The 17,936-nt window shown below is 23.0% G+C and overlaps 2 protein-coding genes and 1 long non-coding RNA gene across 5 annotated transcripts in view; 1 reads left to right on the top strand and 2 right to left on the bottom strand.

The window, feature by feature from the left end:
- Positions 1-929: 929 nt before the first annotated feature.
- Positions 930-17,936, top strand: part of LOC102677502 — a 27,173-nt gene continuing 10,166 nt past the window's right edge. The window contains exons 1-13 of one of the 3 annotated variants that reach the window (XM_006623454.2): positions 930-945; positions 2,838-3,141; positions 3,482-3,769; positions 4,123-5,766; positions 13,623-13,787; positions 14,424-14,609; positions 14,690-14,866; positions 14,973-15,138; positions 15,350-15,452; positions 15,762-15,888; positions 16,908-16,974; positions 17,048-17,157; positions 17,505-17,695. In XM_006623454.2, coding sequence (XP_006623517.1) covers positions 2,911-3,141; positions 3,482-3,769; positions 4,123-5,766; positions 13,623-13,787; positions 14,424-14,609; positions 14,690-14,866; positions 14,973-15,138; positions 15,350-15,452; positions 15,762-15,888; positions 16,908-16,974; positions 17,048-17,157; positions 17,505-17,695 — 3,455 coding nt within the window. In that variant the 5' untranslated portion in view covers positions 930-945; positions 2,838-2,910. Of the gene's footprint in view, positions 946-2,717; positions 3,142-3,481; positions 3,770-4,122; positions 5,767-13,622; positions 13,788-14,423; positions 14,610-14,689; positions 14,867-14,972; positions 15,139-15,349; positions 15,453-15,761; positions 15,889-16,907; positions 16,975-17,047; positions 17,158-17,504; positions 17,696-17,936 lie in introns of those variants that run through there. The other 2 variants (XM_006623455.2, XM_031514113.1) reach the window with 2 other exon arrangements.
- Positions 3,870-4,960, bottom strand: LOC116186549. The gene is made up of 2 exons (XR_004151565.1): positions 4,862-4,960; positions 3,870-4,374 (listed from the first exon to the last, which is right to left on the bottom strand). It is a non-coding gene; the product is annotated as an uncharacterized LOC116186549 (long non-coding RNA).
- On the bottom strand, positions 6,942-9,205 carry LOC102673087 (carbohydrate sulfotransferase 11-like). Its single transcript, XM_031514114.1, has 6 exons — positions 9,068-9,205; positions 8,793-8,941; positions 8,309-8,480; positions 7,631-7,790; positions 7,347-7,546; positions 6,942-7,203 (listed from the first exon to the last, which is right to left on the bottom strand). Exons 1-6 carry the CDS (start codon positions 9,203-9,205, stop codon positions 6,976-6,978), a joined length of 1,047 nt encoding a protein of 348 aa, XP_031369974.1. The 3' UTR covers positions 6,942-6,975.

Consider the following 17,936-nt stretch of genomic DNA (forward strand, 5'->3'; position numbering starts at 1 on the left):
TTATTGATATATATTTTCAATTTATTTTGTGTATTCAAAATTATTGATATTAAATTATATTAAAATTTTATGTGAATGTGTAGAATAAGTATAATATATTGGAATAGATATATTTGTATATTTATTTATATAGTTGATAATGAAGAACAATTTTATAAAAAAAGTTTTATATAAATTATTAATATAAATATTTTGAACTTATAAAATATTTTTTATATTTTTCTTTTGTGAAAATTTATTAAAATATGAAATACATTTCCCTATTTTAATTTAATAAATGATATATCAATATGCGATTGTTGATAAATGATTTGAAAACATATTATTAAAGGTATAATATAAAATAATAATGAAATAATAAAAAATAATAATTTATTATGATTAATAATTTAAAATTATATTTTCAATTTAAAGCACTAAAATAAAATTTTAGAGAAATTTAATAAATAACATTTTTATATAAAATTAATTTCAAATTAAGAAAAAAGAAAAATTTTTCGATTTATCGAAATTTTATTTGGCGGTAAGATTTGGTTTACAAAACATTATTAAATTTGATTATATTAATATCAAAAAATGACTTAAATTATTTTTAGTTTTATTTTTTCTTTAAGATGAATTATTTTTCATTAATGATTATAATACATATGTAAGTAACTATATAAGACTATTTTTCGAGAAGTGGGGAGAGAATGGTCGATATTACCCGCAACTACCTTACTTTCGGAATAGAAGAGTGGCAGTCACATGTCGACTACCGTTACGTGAACTTCGTATTAAATGATTTCAATGGTTGCGCCGCTTGTCGTAAAGTGTACATTTAAAAGAAAACAAAGATTTCATATGTAATATAGAAAATTATATTATAATAGTTAAAAAATTGTAAGATATGTTATTGCAATTTACAAAATTTTTCCTTCACTTATATGAAAAGATAAATTAAAGGTAAATTTTATATATTTTAATAAGTAAAATATTATTTTAGCAATTAAAAAATAATTTTAGCAATATTGCTATTTGTAAATTTAATAATTAAAAATATTTTTATTTATATTTATGATATAATTTTTTTAAGAATTTTATAATTATATAATTATAATAATTTATGTAGAAAAATATGAGTTAATATTCAGTTAAAATATTTAATATTTATTAATTTATGATAAAACAGAAGTTAAAATTATATTTTAAAGAGAATTATTTTTTTTTTAAATAAAATAATTAAACTTTTTAAAAAATAATTAAAAAATTTTATGTAAATCAATTTATGTTAATCAACTATTTTTATTCGTTTGTAAATACAATATCTTTGATTATAAAATCATTTACAAAATATGATTGATATAATTTATAATAAAAATTATGTTATATATCATATAACATTTATGAAATTGCAAAAAATAACATTTAGTTCTATTTTTTTTAAATTAAATAATTAAAAAATTAATAAGAAGAATTATTTCATATTAAATTAATTTTTAATTTTTAATACAATATAATTACATTGCATTCAATTTATTATTAAAATAATTAATATATTAATATTTATCAAAGATCAACGACATTAAACAAAGAACTATATTCAAAGTGAGATGATGTTTTATGAGGAGTGATAAAATTTCGCGAGTGAAAAAGATGATGATTCGATAACATCGATATTGTAATTATTAATTTGATACATAAAGATGTAAATAATAATAATAATAATAATAATAAACGTCTGAAAAAAAATTTCACGGTTGAGGAAAAATTAAATACGCTAGAAAAATATATATCGTTTATTACGACGAATGGACAACCCTTTCTTTTTTCCGAGATACACGCATGTTTTCTTTGGATTATGCAATCGCCTTTCGTGTGTACTACTTTTATGCAACGTTCGTGTTTCAAGATCCAATGATAAACTTTACGACATTACCTCTATTTTTTTTTTTAAATATTTACTATGAAAAACATAACTTTTTTTTTTTTTGTAATACTTGGAAATGAAAATTACTCGATTGATTTTGTTAATCATATTTTCGTGAAAGAATTATAGAAAAATATCTAACAATAAAATATAAATATACAAAATATAGATAATGATATTAATCGTGTTTCGATATATGTTAAGTAAATCTAAATTAATAATAAAACAGATTTTTTAATTATTAAAACCGAAAATGAGATTTCATTAATCACTTAAAATTTTATTATATATATTATAATGTCAATCATTTTATTTACAAATATGTTTCCGGAAATACAGAAAATATCTATCGATGATTAATTATAAAATTATAAAAGTCAAATATAGAATTTTTTATTGTAAATTAATTTATATTACAAATATTTGTAGCATAACTAAAAAATTAAAAATGATAAACAAAAAATTAGTAAAATTTAAACATTATTTATTTTTATTGAAGATATGAGAAGTTTATAATTTTTAATAGTTTTTAAATTCGTCATGAATCATTAAAAATTTAATCGAAATAATAAAAAATTATAGAAGAAATAAAAGTTTATTATTATTTTCTTTTTCAAAAAGTTGAATTTAAAATTATTAACATCTTTCAATAAAATGTCAATTGAATATGCATTTAAATGCAAAAAATTTTCAAATTTAATTTGTTGAAAAATAAGATTTTAAATGAATATATTTTATTTCAAATCTTTTCTTCATTATAAACATTTATTATAAACATTTGAAATAAAAATCACGAAGCGAAATAGCAGAATCAAAAATGATCCTGTTATATTCAAACTTATCAAGTTTTATTATCAAGTTATTTCATTATCTAATTAGCGACTGCTAAATCAACTAAATGAAAAATGACAGCATGAACGATCTAAAGAAATTAGAGAAACGATCCTTGTGGAAAACAATGAAGGATCTATGGATTTCGTCAAACGAGACGTAACAGTGGTATGTCCGAGTGTTTGGAATTCACCTCATCTATGACAGGATCGACGAATTCGGGGCCTCTGCAGCCCCAAAAGGATTCCTCGCCACTTCTGGCACGATTTTCTCCTTTCGATCTCTATTCGACACCAGAGAGCCCGACGCTTCGAGGTCATCGTCAACGACTCTCTCGAAAGATGACATTGACCTCGTCGAACGGCCAAGCGATACAGCTCACTCCTCTTTGGGAACACGTGGTTCGTATAATTGTCCTACGTTATAATGTATCTTATATTTAATGAGTCAAATAAGATTATTTGAAATATATATTTCTAAATTTATTAAAATAATTTAATTAGAAATAAAGTAAAAAATATAAATTATATTAAATAATTATTTTTTATATTAATCTCAAGTAGAATTTTTTGTTTTGTTATAATCTTATTAATTGACTTAATATTTAAATAACTCGAAATTATTTAATCTTCGTTAGTTTTGAAATTTTTATTTAACAAATGCATCATAATAAACAAAAGATATTCGAGGATTGATATTTATATATATATATATATATATTTCTTTTCATTTGCATTTCAGGTACGCACTAGAAAATTTCCAACTGACGTGGATACCCGTTCAACATTCTTGGAAATATCTGATAGATTACGTGATCCAGAATGGGAAGTGCGTCAGCATGCTCTTCGTGTGCTTATAGATGTGTTACCGACTTTGAATGCTGACATCGTGGACAAGGTCATGCAACCAGTGGTACCAGAGCTAGTCAATAATTTGGGTCACCCTGCACCCGCCGTTCGCAAGGGTGCCTTGGACGCCTTTCGAGTTTTCCTTATTCATAGTCATGACAGAGAAAATACTATTAAAAACGTAAGAATCTTATTTGATGATATACCTCTTTTTAATTTTATTTTATAACATTAAATTTGAATAAAAATCATGCATTCGTAGATATGCGTATGAAATAGAGTTAATTTATTATAAGTTACAGGATTTATTATATATAAATTATATTACATATAAACTAATAAATTTAATAGCATTTCACGAATTATCCTTTTCCATCTTCATATTATTCATGATATATTTTAAAATTTTCGGCAAACATATCAGATAGACAGGTCCGTGCACAAACATATTTCTGACCTTGCAATCTCCCCACTATCTTATACATCATCATGGATCGATATCTAAACGCAATTGTATCGATCGTTCTCTTGCAGATTCTTGAAGATGGCCTAAACCGTTCAGAAGTACAGAATTCCTTTCAGACGAACGTTACCACCGGTGTGATCTTAAGCGTACCCTCTCTCCTGTTTCCATCGTCAAGTAGTCCATCGCCTGATTCCCGATTTGTTAAGGAGGTAACAATAGCCTTGGCCTCCCGACTGGCCCAGGTACCACATCAAGAAGCGGTATTAAAATCGTTAATGAAGATCCGGGATGCAATAGGCGTAGAAGAATTCGAGAGCTATCTGGAAGATTATGATAACAAATTGAAGAAAAATATTGAGATTTTATCCAAAATTTATAATGTAAAATCTAATAAAAAGAATTTAAAAAAAGGTACGGATGGAAAGAACGTGGAAAAAGTAGAGAAAAATTTGGAAGGTAAATGGGAAAACGATAGTGATACTTCTGGTATAGCTGAAGAAGAAGACGAGATTACTAATATGCCAGCGGCCAGAGTGGTATTAGAAACAGAAATTAAGTTCAACGAGGAAACAGCCATCACTATGACGATTCTCGAAGAAAAGGATGATAGTGAAGACGAGCAGAATGCAGAAGAAAATGAAACAGATATAAAAAATGAGATTGAAGAGAAGGAAGATCTTGATAAAAGGAAGACACCTAGAAGAGTTCATTTTGGAGGTGAAATAGTTAAATTAAGGACTCCTGATAGTGATGATACGGAATCTGGAGAAACTACTCTTAAGACTAAGATTCCACTTCCGGTTTCACCTGTTACTAAAATGCCCAGCCGTCCTAGACCGTCTTCTCAACCTTGTAGTCCTCACAGAGAGCCTAAAAAATATAGAAGAACATCCAGGTCTGTGTCTAATAGCCCCAAGAGAGAGATATATACGCATAATGCGGAACTGAGTCCTAAAAAGAGTATTCTTACTAGAACCAGTAGTCCATTTCTATTTAGTAATAACGCTGTTGATGAAACAAGGAAAAAGAAAAGTATAACTAGACAAGAAGATAAAGATAATATATATAATATCGAATCTAGTGCAAACGATAAGAATGCGAAGATTGTTGAAATTGGTGGAAAAGTAGAAAAAATTAAAAAGGAAGAAGTTATGTTAGTACAAAATAGTCAAAATATTAATGCAATAAATCCAAATATAAAAGTTAATCATTCTGAAAATGTTTCTTTAACAATAGAGACTTCTAAGAATGATTCAAAAGTAGAATCTGGCGATTTTGAAATGCAGAATAAAATAATTGATATTAAAGATAGCAAAGATAGTTTGGAAAATAAAACATCTGAAAACATTGAAAAGGACAATATGAAAGAAACAAATGAATCTTTAGAAATCGGTCAAAAAGTTGATTCTTTTTTCGGTTCAGTGGTGAAAAATGAAATAGAACTAAAATATATAAAAGTAAATCAAGATGGAGTTATACGGAAAGATGTAAAATTAAAAAATGATAAAATGAATAGCTCGAGGAATGATAATAGTGATTATGTGTTGAAAAGTGTTGTTTGTGAACAAATAAGTGAATACGATGAAGGAAGCGAAAGTATTATTGGAAAAAACAAAAATACTTATAGGTCTGACAAAATGGAATCAGAAGAACCAAATTGGGAAGAATTAGGACTGGTTGATCACGAAGTATTGGAGGATCTGCATAATAAAGTAAGTTTTATAATTACATATTTTATTTATGCATTCATTACATATTTTTTTCAATGATTTTTTACATAATTACACTTTTTTCAATAATTCAATATTTTTATTATCTTAATGATTTTTATTATATATTAATTATCATTCAATTTTTTTCATTAAATATTTTTAATAATTTTTTTAAATATTTTTCAAATTATTATTATTATTCTCTTAATTTCTATTTTAAAATCTTTTCAAAACTTTTAATTTTTCAAATGTCAAATACTTGTTAAATTTTTTATTCCATTTAAAAAATTTTTGCTTCGTACTAATATCTATCAAATATTCATCATATTCTTACTTCTTACGAATACTTAATAATTTTAATTATTTCCTCCACGAATTCTTTTCATGTCAAGTATTCAATCAATTTTAATCAAACTAATTATTTCCATCATGAATTAGATTTCTAGAAACACAGATATACATATACAATAAATGGTTGAATTTTTTCAAAAAATTTTTTATTTTTTATTTTTTATTTTTCTGAGAAATGATGTATAACATATATAATTTAATTTTTTGAATGTAATATGTGTATCAATTATCTTTTATCAATTAAAATAAATAATACTTAATAAAAAAAAGATATTTAATGTAAACATTCGACGCTAGTTACTCATGATTTCTATATTAATCAAATTCATCGAACACACGTGCATATATATTGCATGCGATAGTTGCTTAAAATAAGAAAAAAGATGAATAAGGTAAGAACAACAAAACGAAGAGTCGATACACGCATAGGTGAGTCTAATTGATGCTTTAAATCACGTTATACCACGCGACGAACTTTTGCTATAGAAATCGATTGACCTAGTTCGGTGTAATATATCAGAACGATCTGTCCTAAAGTTGATGGTTTTTCCTTCAGTCGAATTAATGAGTGGAACAAGACGAAAAACTAATAAGGTATGTTCGATTAAAATTGAGAAAATCACGCAATGTAATATTTGCTACTGTTTCTATTGATAAGGAATATATCAATAAAATATAATAATATTGTTAAGGACAATTTTATGAAAAAAATTGTCTTTTTTTCTAAATTATGTGAATGTGACGGTAAAAATTACTTTTTTATGAAATAAATTACAAACATTGATTAAATGTTATATAATTAAATGAATTAAAATTAAAAAATATTAAAATCTTTATCGAAAAATTTATTACAAAATATTAGAAAATTGTTACATATTGATAATATTCATATGGTGAATAATCGAAAAGTTCAAAATCCAGCTTGAACTTCTCATATAACTTTTCTACCATATCTCTATTTAATTGGCTAAAATATATTTTCGATGCATTCGAGTGACTACGATTATGTTGCCATCTTGGTTTAATTATCCCTTGAAGATTTAATTTATGAATCGCATAAATTTGATCTTGATATAATGTTTCTACCTATAAAACATAACAAATATGATAAGATATAAAAAAAAATTATTGGGGAATAATAATTGGAAAAAAGTATTGTCATATTTTATGTATTTCATTGTAATCCCCCAAAATTTAAATTTCGTAAAATTAATCCATATGAATTCTACCTTTGCAATTATGTCGTAATCTACAATGCAAAGTGCACAGAACCAATAATATGGCATCCAATGGTCATCTCCATAATTGGGCAAATCAGTATGAATTAAATATTGCACGAATTCACGGAAAGTTGGTTCAATTCCCGCTGGTGGAGGTACACCTTTCTGCCTGATCTCCTGATTCCTTTTGGGTCGTGTGAAGTTTGCCTCTTAAGAAGCAAGTGACATATCTCGTTATTAACCTAATGTTTGAGCAATGAATACATTGCGGTCGATAGGTTTTCGTGACTCACCACGGTACTTTTCAACAATCTTGCTACCATATTTCTGATAAAAGTGAAGTGTCCCGTGTTCCCTTCCAGCCACAGAGTTTTCCAGCTTATCGCGATACGCGCTCAACAATCTTTCAAATGGGTGCCTTACCACTAGCAGTTTCTTCGTAGCCCTTAACGCCTATTTGAATTTCTTAGTTTAGTCTTTTTACAAGAATAGATATTAACGAGATTCAGAATGAAAGATTTTGAAATATATATATATATATAATTCTAATGAAAGTATGAAAGTTTCTATAAGAAGTTGAATTATATTATTCCATTTATAATTTAATTTATGATTAAATATATTTATTCCACAAATTGTTAGGCTTGTGGTGAGTATTATATTTATTTATTATAGTGTTTTATTTACATTTATTATATAGATAAAATATATTTATTATTTATTATATAAATAAAACAATAAGTAATTTTGCATTTTTTTTGTTCATTTATTTTTTTGTATTCGAAATTTGTATACAATATAATTCGCGCTATAAGCCAAGATAGATTATAGGTTAAGTTTAAAATAATAATATTTATAATTTATTCTTTTTAATAAATTATGTTTCATTATATCTCGTTGATCATATGATTTAGAATCAAATGTAATTCATATACAAATATTATGTTGTTTATTAATGAACAATACATTACCTCTTCTGCTTCTGGAAATTCGAGTTCCGGTATTATTCCTCTAGCAATGGTCGATATTTGCTTCTTTCCATTGTTCAACTCCTCCTCGGTAACATTCATTAAGAGACATAAATTGTAAATCCACGTTGTACTACCGGCTTTGTAAATTGGACAGTATGATAGATCGCGTGATCTGCGTGGCAAATAATGTACATAGATACACTGCTAATTGAATCAGTTATTGTTAGAATAATCACAATTTGATTTAAACACTATTTGTTAGTTATTCAATTAGTTATTCGATTTAAACACATATATTATGTATAATGATTAAGAAATTATTTTTAAATTTTGTGAAAAAACATAATTATTGATATTGATATTAAAATAATTAAGAAATTATAAAATATATATCGACAAATAATATATAATAATAATAAATTATTACTATAGGTTTTTATCATATTATTCTATTTAACTGATTTAAATGATTTATTTAACTAACCTGATAATATAAAAAACACTATATTGTGGTGCTGGTGGATGTTTAAATACGGATGGTTTATCAAATTCCTTGTATATTCCTAAATTATATTTTTTACATATATTTTTTACAATTAATAATCGTTTTAAATTTTCATTTTCTGTTTCGATCTAAAATAATAAATCTTGCTATTAAAATGCGTTTTTTATTTAATTTTTTTTATCAAATCTTCTATTAATGTAAAAAAGTTTCTAATATAATTTATTTATTTGGTAAATTTATATTTATTTACGTACTAATAATCTGTTTAGATCTTTTAATTTTGTTTCATCTCTATCTTTGTCGAGAAGAGATTTTATGATAAAAAAAATCAATCCACAAGCAAGAGCATATTTCAAAATTCTTTTCAAAATTTTAATACGATTTCTGAACATGATTTTTATTTTATATAATTTATTTTATATAAAAAAATTATTATACATTATTATATAATATAAAAATTATTAAATACTCAATTTTCAATTAATTTTATTTATTTTATTGAAATATAACTAAAATATTATTAAAATATAATATTTAAATATAAAGATTATTAAAAATAATTATACATTATAAAAAAACAATGAAAGAAAAATTGAAAGAATATGAAAAAATATTATTAAAAAAGTTAATTATTAAGAAAATTTTTTAATTATTAAAAACAAATATAACTTTATAAAATAGATAAAAAAAAAATTAAAAATTACACAGTATAGTTAAGAAGAATTTTTATTTACTTTCACATATTAAAATTTTCAAAATACCAAAAAATGACTTAGAAAATGTTATTTAAAAAAACTTTCTTAAAAATTATTTTCAAACTTATAATTTTACTTTAAAAAGAATATTTAAGAGAAGAATGAAATAAATATTATTTCTTTTCACTGGTAAAGCACTGACTGACCGGTTTCGTGTTAGCATTCTGACAGTGATGGATCTAGAATATTTTAAACCTGTAGCAAAAATTTTCATGGTAAAATTTTAATTCTATATATCAAATTTGCTGTAAATATTTTGCAAGTAAATATTTCTGCTATATGTTTTATTTAAACATTAAAGAAAATATTCTTTTAATAATAATTCTAATAATTCTAACAAAGTTCTTAAGTATTTAAATTTTTTAAATAAAAAAATTTCTTACAAGAAGATACAAATTGAATAAATGTTCGTAACAAGAAAAATTTTTCCGGTCATGAAGGTTTCTTTGCATTATCAACTAGATTAAACTTATCTAATATTATCAAGTAAATTCCTGAAGTCAAGTTGAATGCATTTCGACACGAAGACTAGGAGACTCCGTTACATATTAATTTGGTTAGTTGGTATTTCGATGGTCAGATTGATAGTGGATAAAAATGTATTCTTATACTGAAATATAATCGTGTAAATTAAAAAAAAAATTCATATCATCATTATATTATACAAAGTAAATATAATTTACAAAAATATTTTACTATAAAATTTCAAAATTGAAAATAAAACTTTTATTGTGAATTATTATTTTAAAAATTTAATTTTTATTATTTAGAAAATCTTTTATTGAAAAAATTATTAAATAAAAAACTTTATATAAAAATCAAGAAATTTAAATTTTGTAATTATTATTTTTTTTTATATATTAGTGAATATTTGGTATAATTTTTTTAATATCAGTCATATTTATATGTACAAAATTGACTATATATACAAGATATCTAAAAAAAACAATGAAGTATTATTGTGATTATTAATATCGTGAAGAAATGATGCGCTTAAAGTATCATGAAAGTACTTTTTTTTCATTGAATGGAAGTTCAAGGTCATTCTAAATATTTCCATGAATATCACTGTACGTACTATATAATAAGAACTAAAAAAGCTAAAAACTAAATCGTTTAATATTGATCTCCTATGTCATGTAATTCTCAGCATAAAAGAAGTTCTGTTCTTTTTCACACATAAATTAATGATTTATCTAACTTTTAAGTTAATTTATTTTTCTAGAAAAAATTATTTTTTTCGAAATTTATTATTTCAATTTATATATGGAATTTTAAAAATTAGTATCTGATTCTTTTAAACTTAGAAAGTGTAAGTTTAAATAAATAATTAATTTAAAATTTTTATATTTAAAAATTTTATTATTTTTAATTACACTTTAGATTACAAAATTCGTATCATATTATTTTTCTCTGTATTTTATGACTTTAACTGTATATTTTTTATAGTTAATTTTATACTAACAGATATGTGTATATACAAGATAATTTATATTAAATTAAATAAATTGTTATTTCAAAACAATCAATTTTAACAATTTATGATCATTTTATAATTATTCTATATTTTCAACGAGTCAAATATAATGTAAATAATGTTATATATATAAATAATATTATAAATATGGATTTATAAGCACTGTTTTTATTTAAAATATATGTATATATCATACGCCTTATTTTAATTACCATTATTACTCTTTTTTTTAAGGAATTTCTTCATTATCATAACTTCCATAAAGAATTACAGTACATTACTCGACTAGGATTAATCATATTTCTAACAGGTATTTTCTTTTGAACAATGTTCCCATCTTCGTGGCAATAAAACATTAGATGAATTATGCATGCTATTTCGTTTTCCAGCCGTCGGACACCATTGAAATAGTTCTAGACGTTGGAGGGCGCCAGTATGAATATTCCATGGATGAAAAACGAGAAATTTCTTTATGCGTAATATTATACAGCGCGACTTGTGGATAATAAGAAAATAATTAGGAATTTTTTGCTTGCAAAAAATCGATCTTCTATCTATTTTATTGATTGTATATTGTTCTTATATTTGATTCCATAATCTTATATTATTGATTCCATTGATATTTAGCAATTAAATAATGAAAATATATGCAATTGATGTTACGAGGAAAAAAAACTTCATGTAATTAAAAAAAATGATCTAGAATAAATCTTAGGTCTCATGAAATAGTAAAGTAACCTAAAAATAAACTGAAATGATAAAAATCAAATGTACATAGCATACGGATAAGAATGTATACTTTACATTTTTAAAAGCTTACTGTTGCAATACAAAATTCAAATATAACAAAATTTTATTTTAAAAAAAACTTTATTTAGTAATTAATAAACTAAAATTTATTAAATAAATATTAATTAATAATTTAAAATTAATGTAAAATTCAATCTGATTTAAATATTAATAATTAATAAAAATTTTATAATAATTAATATGATTGATTTATTTTTAAATATCTGATAAACTATTATTGATTGAGATTATGCATATATATATATATATAAACATTATATTATAAAACATGTGATATAGAAAGATTTAGGTTTAGGTTTTTAGTTAGATTTTACAATCTATATGTATTATTTAGAAAAAGCATAAGAAATTGTTTGGCAAGAAATATATTAATCTCTTTAAACTTTAATTGTAATTTAGAAATTAAAAAGATTAAAATCAATTAAATAGATTAAAATAGATTAAAAATCGAATGTAATTATTTTTTTTTATAATTATATTACAACTAGAAATAATAATAGTAATTTTATAAAAAGTATTTCCTGGATCATCATAAAAATATCATAAATAATTTCTAACATCTATTAATTTTAGTTTCAAGGATGAATTAAGTTCGATAATTAAATTATAATTGTCATTTCTAATAAAAAAATAATGATAGTAATTTTAAGATTAAATAAAAAGCGGTAATAAAACTCGAAGGAAAAAAAAAAGGTGTGAAATGTTATCTGATAAATTCAGGTAAAGGCATGATATATTCGTTTTATTAAATTAAAAAGATTTTATGTGATATATAATATCATTATTCTTCATAGATTTAATAAGATTATAAAAAAATCGAGAATATTAACCACTTCCGTGTAAATAGAGCCGAATCGGAAAGTAAATGCAAATATTACCAGTGCATTGCATTCAGACTTGCTGCAACGATCGATAATGTTCAGTCGACGACTGCTGATTCTTGACCAACGACATTATTTATAAATAATATTTTTCATATTTTATATATATATAATGTAGTTTATATTTGGCAGATAAAGAAGAATTCTTTATTATTCTTTAAATAAATATAATCTAAATATATTCTTTAAATAAACATAGTAATCTTTTTCTTTAAATAAATTAGAAATATGAAATGAAATTTGTGCAATATTATTAAAATGAAGATTAAGATGAATAACACTGAATTTTCGTAATAAATAGCAAATAAATAAAATTAAAAATTTAAAAAGTAAAAATAAGAAAAAAAGGAAAGAATTACAGTAAAATTTAGATAATGTTAGATCGGACAATTTACAATGTAAATACTCGATAATCATTAATCATTCCCATCATTGCGGAATTTCCTTTAAGAGATCAATTTGAAACTTATGAAACTGTTTATTTTAATTCTTGATATTTTTTTTTCTTTTTGTTCTTTTTTATATTCAGCAAAATATAAAGAATTTTTAACACTGATTGACTATATCAAAATCAAAATTTAATTCCATTAGTTCATTAAATGCTTGAATTCTGATTTTCGAGCATTTATTCAATTTTAATTAGATAGAAAAAGATATTGATGTAAATGTAAAAGATATAATGTCTTAAAATCAAACAAAATATTTTTATAGAATTTTGTTCATTATATATTCTCTGTTCTTTATCGAAAAATTTAAAATTCATTTATTTTATTAAAAAAAAAAAAAAAAAATAAAGAAAAAGAGAGAGAAAAAAAATACAAAATATAATTTAATTAACTTAATCAAATATGATATATATTTCTATAAAATTAAATAATCATTCCAGGATGATTGGCGTGCTCGTGTCAGAGGTTTAGAGAGAGTAGCGTCCGCTTTGCGAACGTCTTCTGCTCTAATCGCGATAGAACCCCGATTAGGATCTCTTTTGCATGCAGTACTAGGCTGTGAAAGGAGCTGTCGTGTAGCTGCTGCTGGGTTAGCTGTGGCGAAGGTAACTCGCAAATTTACCTTCAAATCAATCTAACTGTTTTACTCATTTTATTGCTTTGTTATTTAATATGAGTTATTGAAGTATTTTATTGTTAATTTTGGATCAAATGATTTATTTCATTTATTTATAATGAAAGTAATGATTTTATTTTTGTATTATATGATATTGTTTACACTGATTGTGAATTATTGATTATGAATTGCCGTTAAATTTTTCTATCCTAAATTGTGTATAGTAATATATGCACTAATATTTAAAAAAATAAATAGTTTAGAAATTATATTTTGAAATTTTTTAACATCAACATAGATGCAGCTTTAAATTGTTAAGCACTTTTTAAGACGACACGATTTAAAATATCAGCCGGGTCACGAGAAAAAGTTCCATAAATTACTTGTTAAGTAAAAGTCACGTAAACGTAGAATGACATTTTACTATTTAACAATAAAGATATTCTTTCGTTATTCTACGAAATCTACGAACTTTAAAAATAAAAAATGATATTTTAAAGGAAAAAAGAATAAAATAAAATTTCTAAGTAATATTGTTTTTATAAAGAAATTTTGTATTCTGGTTCAAATATGATTTTGATTTCTCATATTAAAAATAAAGTTTTTAATCATTTATTGGTATCAGGTAATCGTAGTTGGAGTAAGCGAAGAAGCTTTGAGAAAACGTTTACCACAATTGGCATGGGGTTTAGCAAGGCATGGTGGACCAAGTGCAGCTCAATTGGCCAGAATCGCGATGCTTAGACTCAGACCTGCTCTTCTTTTGGAACAGCTTCTGCAACCACAATGTTTGAATGCTAGGAATGCGAAGGTGAGATTTTTCTATTATTTTCTATTATTTTTATTAACATTTTTTCTACTCTCTTATGCGTGTCTCTTTGATATCTACAGACCAGGGAAAATTGCTTACAATTGTTAATTTTTTCGTTGATAACATTTCCAAGTACGGAGTTTAAAGTTGACATTGTGGCTAATAAAGTAGCTAAAATGATGAGGGATAGACGGCGCAGAGTACGACAAGCAGCACTTGATACTTTAGCTGTTTTAGCTCAAATTTATGAATCAGAGGTATTTTATTATCTTTGTAAAATAATTTTATCATTATTTATAAATGCATTATAAAAAAAGTTTGTTAATGTATTTAATAATAAAATATAAGTTATTCTATGTTTAGGAAGTATTAGCAGCAGGAAAACGAGCATCGGAAGGTTATCACGATGGAGAGGCAATGATGTCTGCTATTAGAGCTCGTCTGGCACGAAAATCTTTGCCTTTGGTCTCTGCGGATGGTCTTGTAATATATGGTTTACAAATTTCACCTACTGTGCAAGTAGCTACAGGTATATTATTTTATATATTATTGATGAATTCTTTTTATTTCAATTCAATTTTAAAAAAATTTGCAAATAATTACAATTATAATTACATAAAATATTTGGAAAAAATAGATTACTTTTGTTTATAAAAAATTTCGTACGATCTAATATATTTTCAATATAAAAAATAAATTTCATTTATTAATACTATTTAATATATATAAAATTTGTATAGGTCCTGATGTCGATTGGATAGTAGCTGGAAGTGGTTCAATCTCACCTGCTATCGGACGTACTAAAGGCCAATTTATAACAGCGAATAAAGAAAAACTTGCAAGGTAATTTCCTGAAGTATATATATTAAACTAATATTGTTCGTTTCTCATATATACTTATATATTTTTAAAAATAATCATATTTATAATAATTTAATTTTAGAATTAGTTACTTATAGTGTATTTTTCATAAATTATGATGATATAAAGAACTTACTCTAATTATAATTATAATTTATAATATATTATAATTATAAATAAATATTATAAATTTTTTTTAAAAATTCTTTTTAAATTTTCTTTAAATAATAATAATAATAATTTTTATATATCGCTTAATTAGTAGAAAATTGATGTAATTATAATTTTTAGAAATGAAAATACAAATTATCGTGAAAATTTATGGAACGAAAGACCAAATTTAGTTGCACTTGGAGTTGGTATGCGTTCTAAGACAGAACAGCCTGTAGTATGGCAAATAATTCCATCACAGAATCAGGTAAAATTCTAAGTTTTGAACTAATTCCATGATAAAAATTATATAATTATATTAATTTAATTATAATAGAACATGTTGCCTTGAAAAAAAGAATGAAAAAGTTAATTTTCTTAATCTTGTTCTTTTACATTTAAATATAATTCAAATATTCAAATATCCAAATTGCATAAATATGGATATTAAATAAGTATTAAATAGAATTGAGTTAATGTAGAGTAAGAAAACATATATCATAATTTGTTATATTATATAAGAAAGAATTTATATATTGAATTATTAATAATTTCAAAGAGCTTATTAATAAAACATAAACTTGAAAAAAAAAACTTTAACTTTATTGTTGTTGAAGTTCGTTCGGGTGCCACGAAGTCAACTTCGTTTATAAAATCGTTTTAAATCGGAGCGTTAAATTGCAAATCATGACTTTATTTTGAATCTATATATATATTTGTACGAATTTAAATTGCAATGTACATAAATAACGTATGGTTTTATCACATTTCATAGTTTTCACTCTAACATTAACATTAACTTATAAAGAAACGAAAATTTTTATTATACAATCATGATTTGCAATATTTATATTAACGATTAATCGTATCGTGATATCTGTAGATGAATTCAGTACAGTAGAGTTGAAAAAACCATTTGTCTTGTTTTTTATTGGTTTATCGAGTAAATAGATATGAGAAAATTCATTCGCAGAGTTGGGTTATTTTTAATTTCGCGTGGAGAACACGTTTATAAACCGATGATAATCAATTCCGATGATGTTCGAATAATATTATGTCCTATCTAAATTTTACTCAATTTTTAAAGATATTTCAGGTTAGTATGTTAATATTTTTTAGTTACAAATAATTACAAAAAAATATTATTTTAAAAATAATAATATAGTAAATTATTTTTGTAAATTATTTTCTATATATTTTATATTATTATTGTTATAACGTTACATATGTATAAAAAATTATATACAATTAATATAATTTATATATATATTTTTATTTTTTATTTAGAATACACTATGTGAAGATGAATTGAATTTTCAAACAAATCGAAACATAAATACAAGTATTAATAGTGGTAACTATAATATTTTCTTAATTATTTTTTATATAAAAATAATGAATAATTTTAAATTATTTTGTTATTTTAGGTAATGCTTTCAATTCAAACATAAAATTTCGAAATCAAACAAGAAATCTAGGAACTGCTAGAGAATCTGCGAATTATCGTAATATTATTGAAAATAATTTCGAAAAGAAAGTGAGTTTTATAAATTATATTCTTAATTTATATAAAATTAATTTATAATTTAAATTAATAATTTCATACATAATAATAAATGATTTTAATAATGATAATGATAATAAAATATACAATTGAAAAATAAGAGAAAAAGCAGAGATTTTTTTATAATGGTCTTTTATAATACTCAGTTAACGAAATACTATATTTATTAAAAATTTATTTCTTTGATAAAATAATTTTGTTAATATTAATAATAATTTTTTGTTTCTTTGTAATTTTTCTTATTTATCAATTATAAAATAATGATAACTTATAATTTTTTATACAATAATTTATAATTGTTAATAATAAATATATTACAGGAAAATAATAAAATAGAATCTAGAATTCCTGTATTCTCTACTCGAGAGAGTGCTCCGAAATCTACAGAACATAATTTTTTAACAGACAAGTCTTCTAATTTAGATTTAATAAATGTTAATTTAAGAAAAAAATCAAGGATTACTATGGAAAATTCTAGCAACCGTGGAACTTCTCAAGAAGAAAACATTAGGTATTATATAATTTTAATTATATTTGTTAATCCATTCATAGCTGATATATAATCTATGTATTTTATAAAAAAAATTTAAATTAATGTTAATAATTATGATCATAAATTAATATTATCATTAAATTAATATTAATAATTACGCCGTGTCATGCTTTTACATGAAATTGTGTATTTTGAATTTCAAAAGAGTTATTGTTAATTTATATTATATTATATTATTTATATTATATATATATATTAT

This window comes from Apis dorsata, unplaced genomic scaffold, assembly GCF_000469605.1.
Source record: "Apis dorsata unplaced genomic scaffold, Apis dorsata 1.3 scaffold_896, whole genome shotgun sequence".
NCBI lineage: Eukaryota > Metazoa > Arthropoda > Insecta > Hymenoptera > Apidae > Apis > Apis dorsata.

Excerpts from the sequence above, each read along its gene's own strand:
- LOC102673087 (XM_031514114.1), bottom strand. The coding sequence starts at position 9,205 with ATGTTCAGAAATCGTATTAAAATTTTGAAAAGAATTTTGAAATATGCT. Across the intron at positions 8,942-9,067 it reads AAGATCTAAACAGATTATTA|ATCGAAACAGAAAATGAAAA; the intron begins GTACGTAAATAA and ends TTATTATTTTAG. Across the intron at positions 7,547-7,630 it reads GATTGTTGAAAAGTACCGTG|AGGCAAACTTCACACGACCC; the intron begins GTGAGTCACGAA and ends TTGCTTCTTAAG.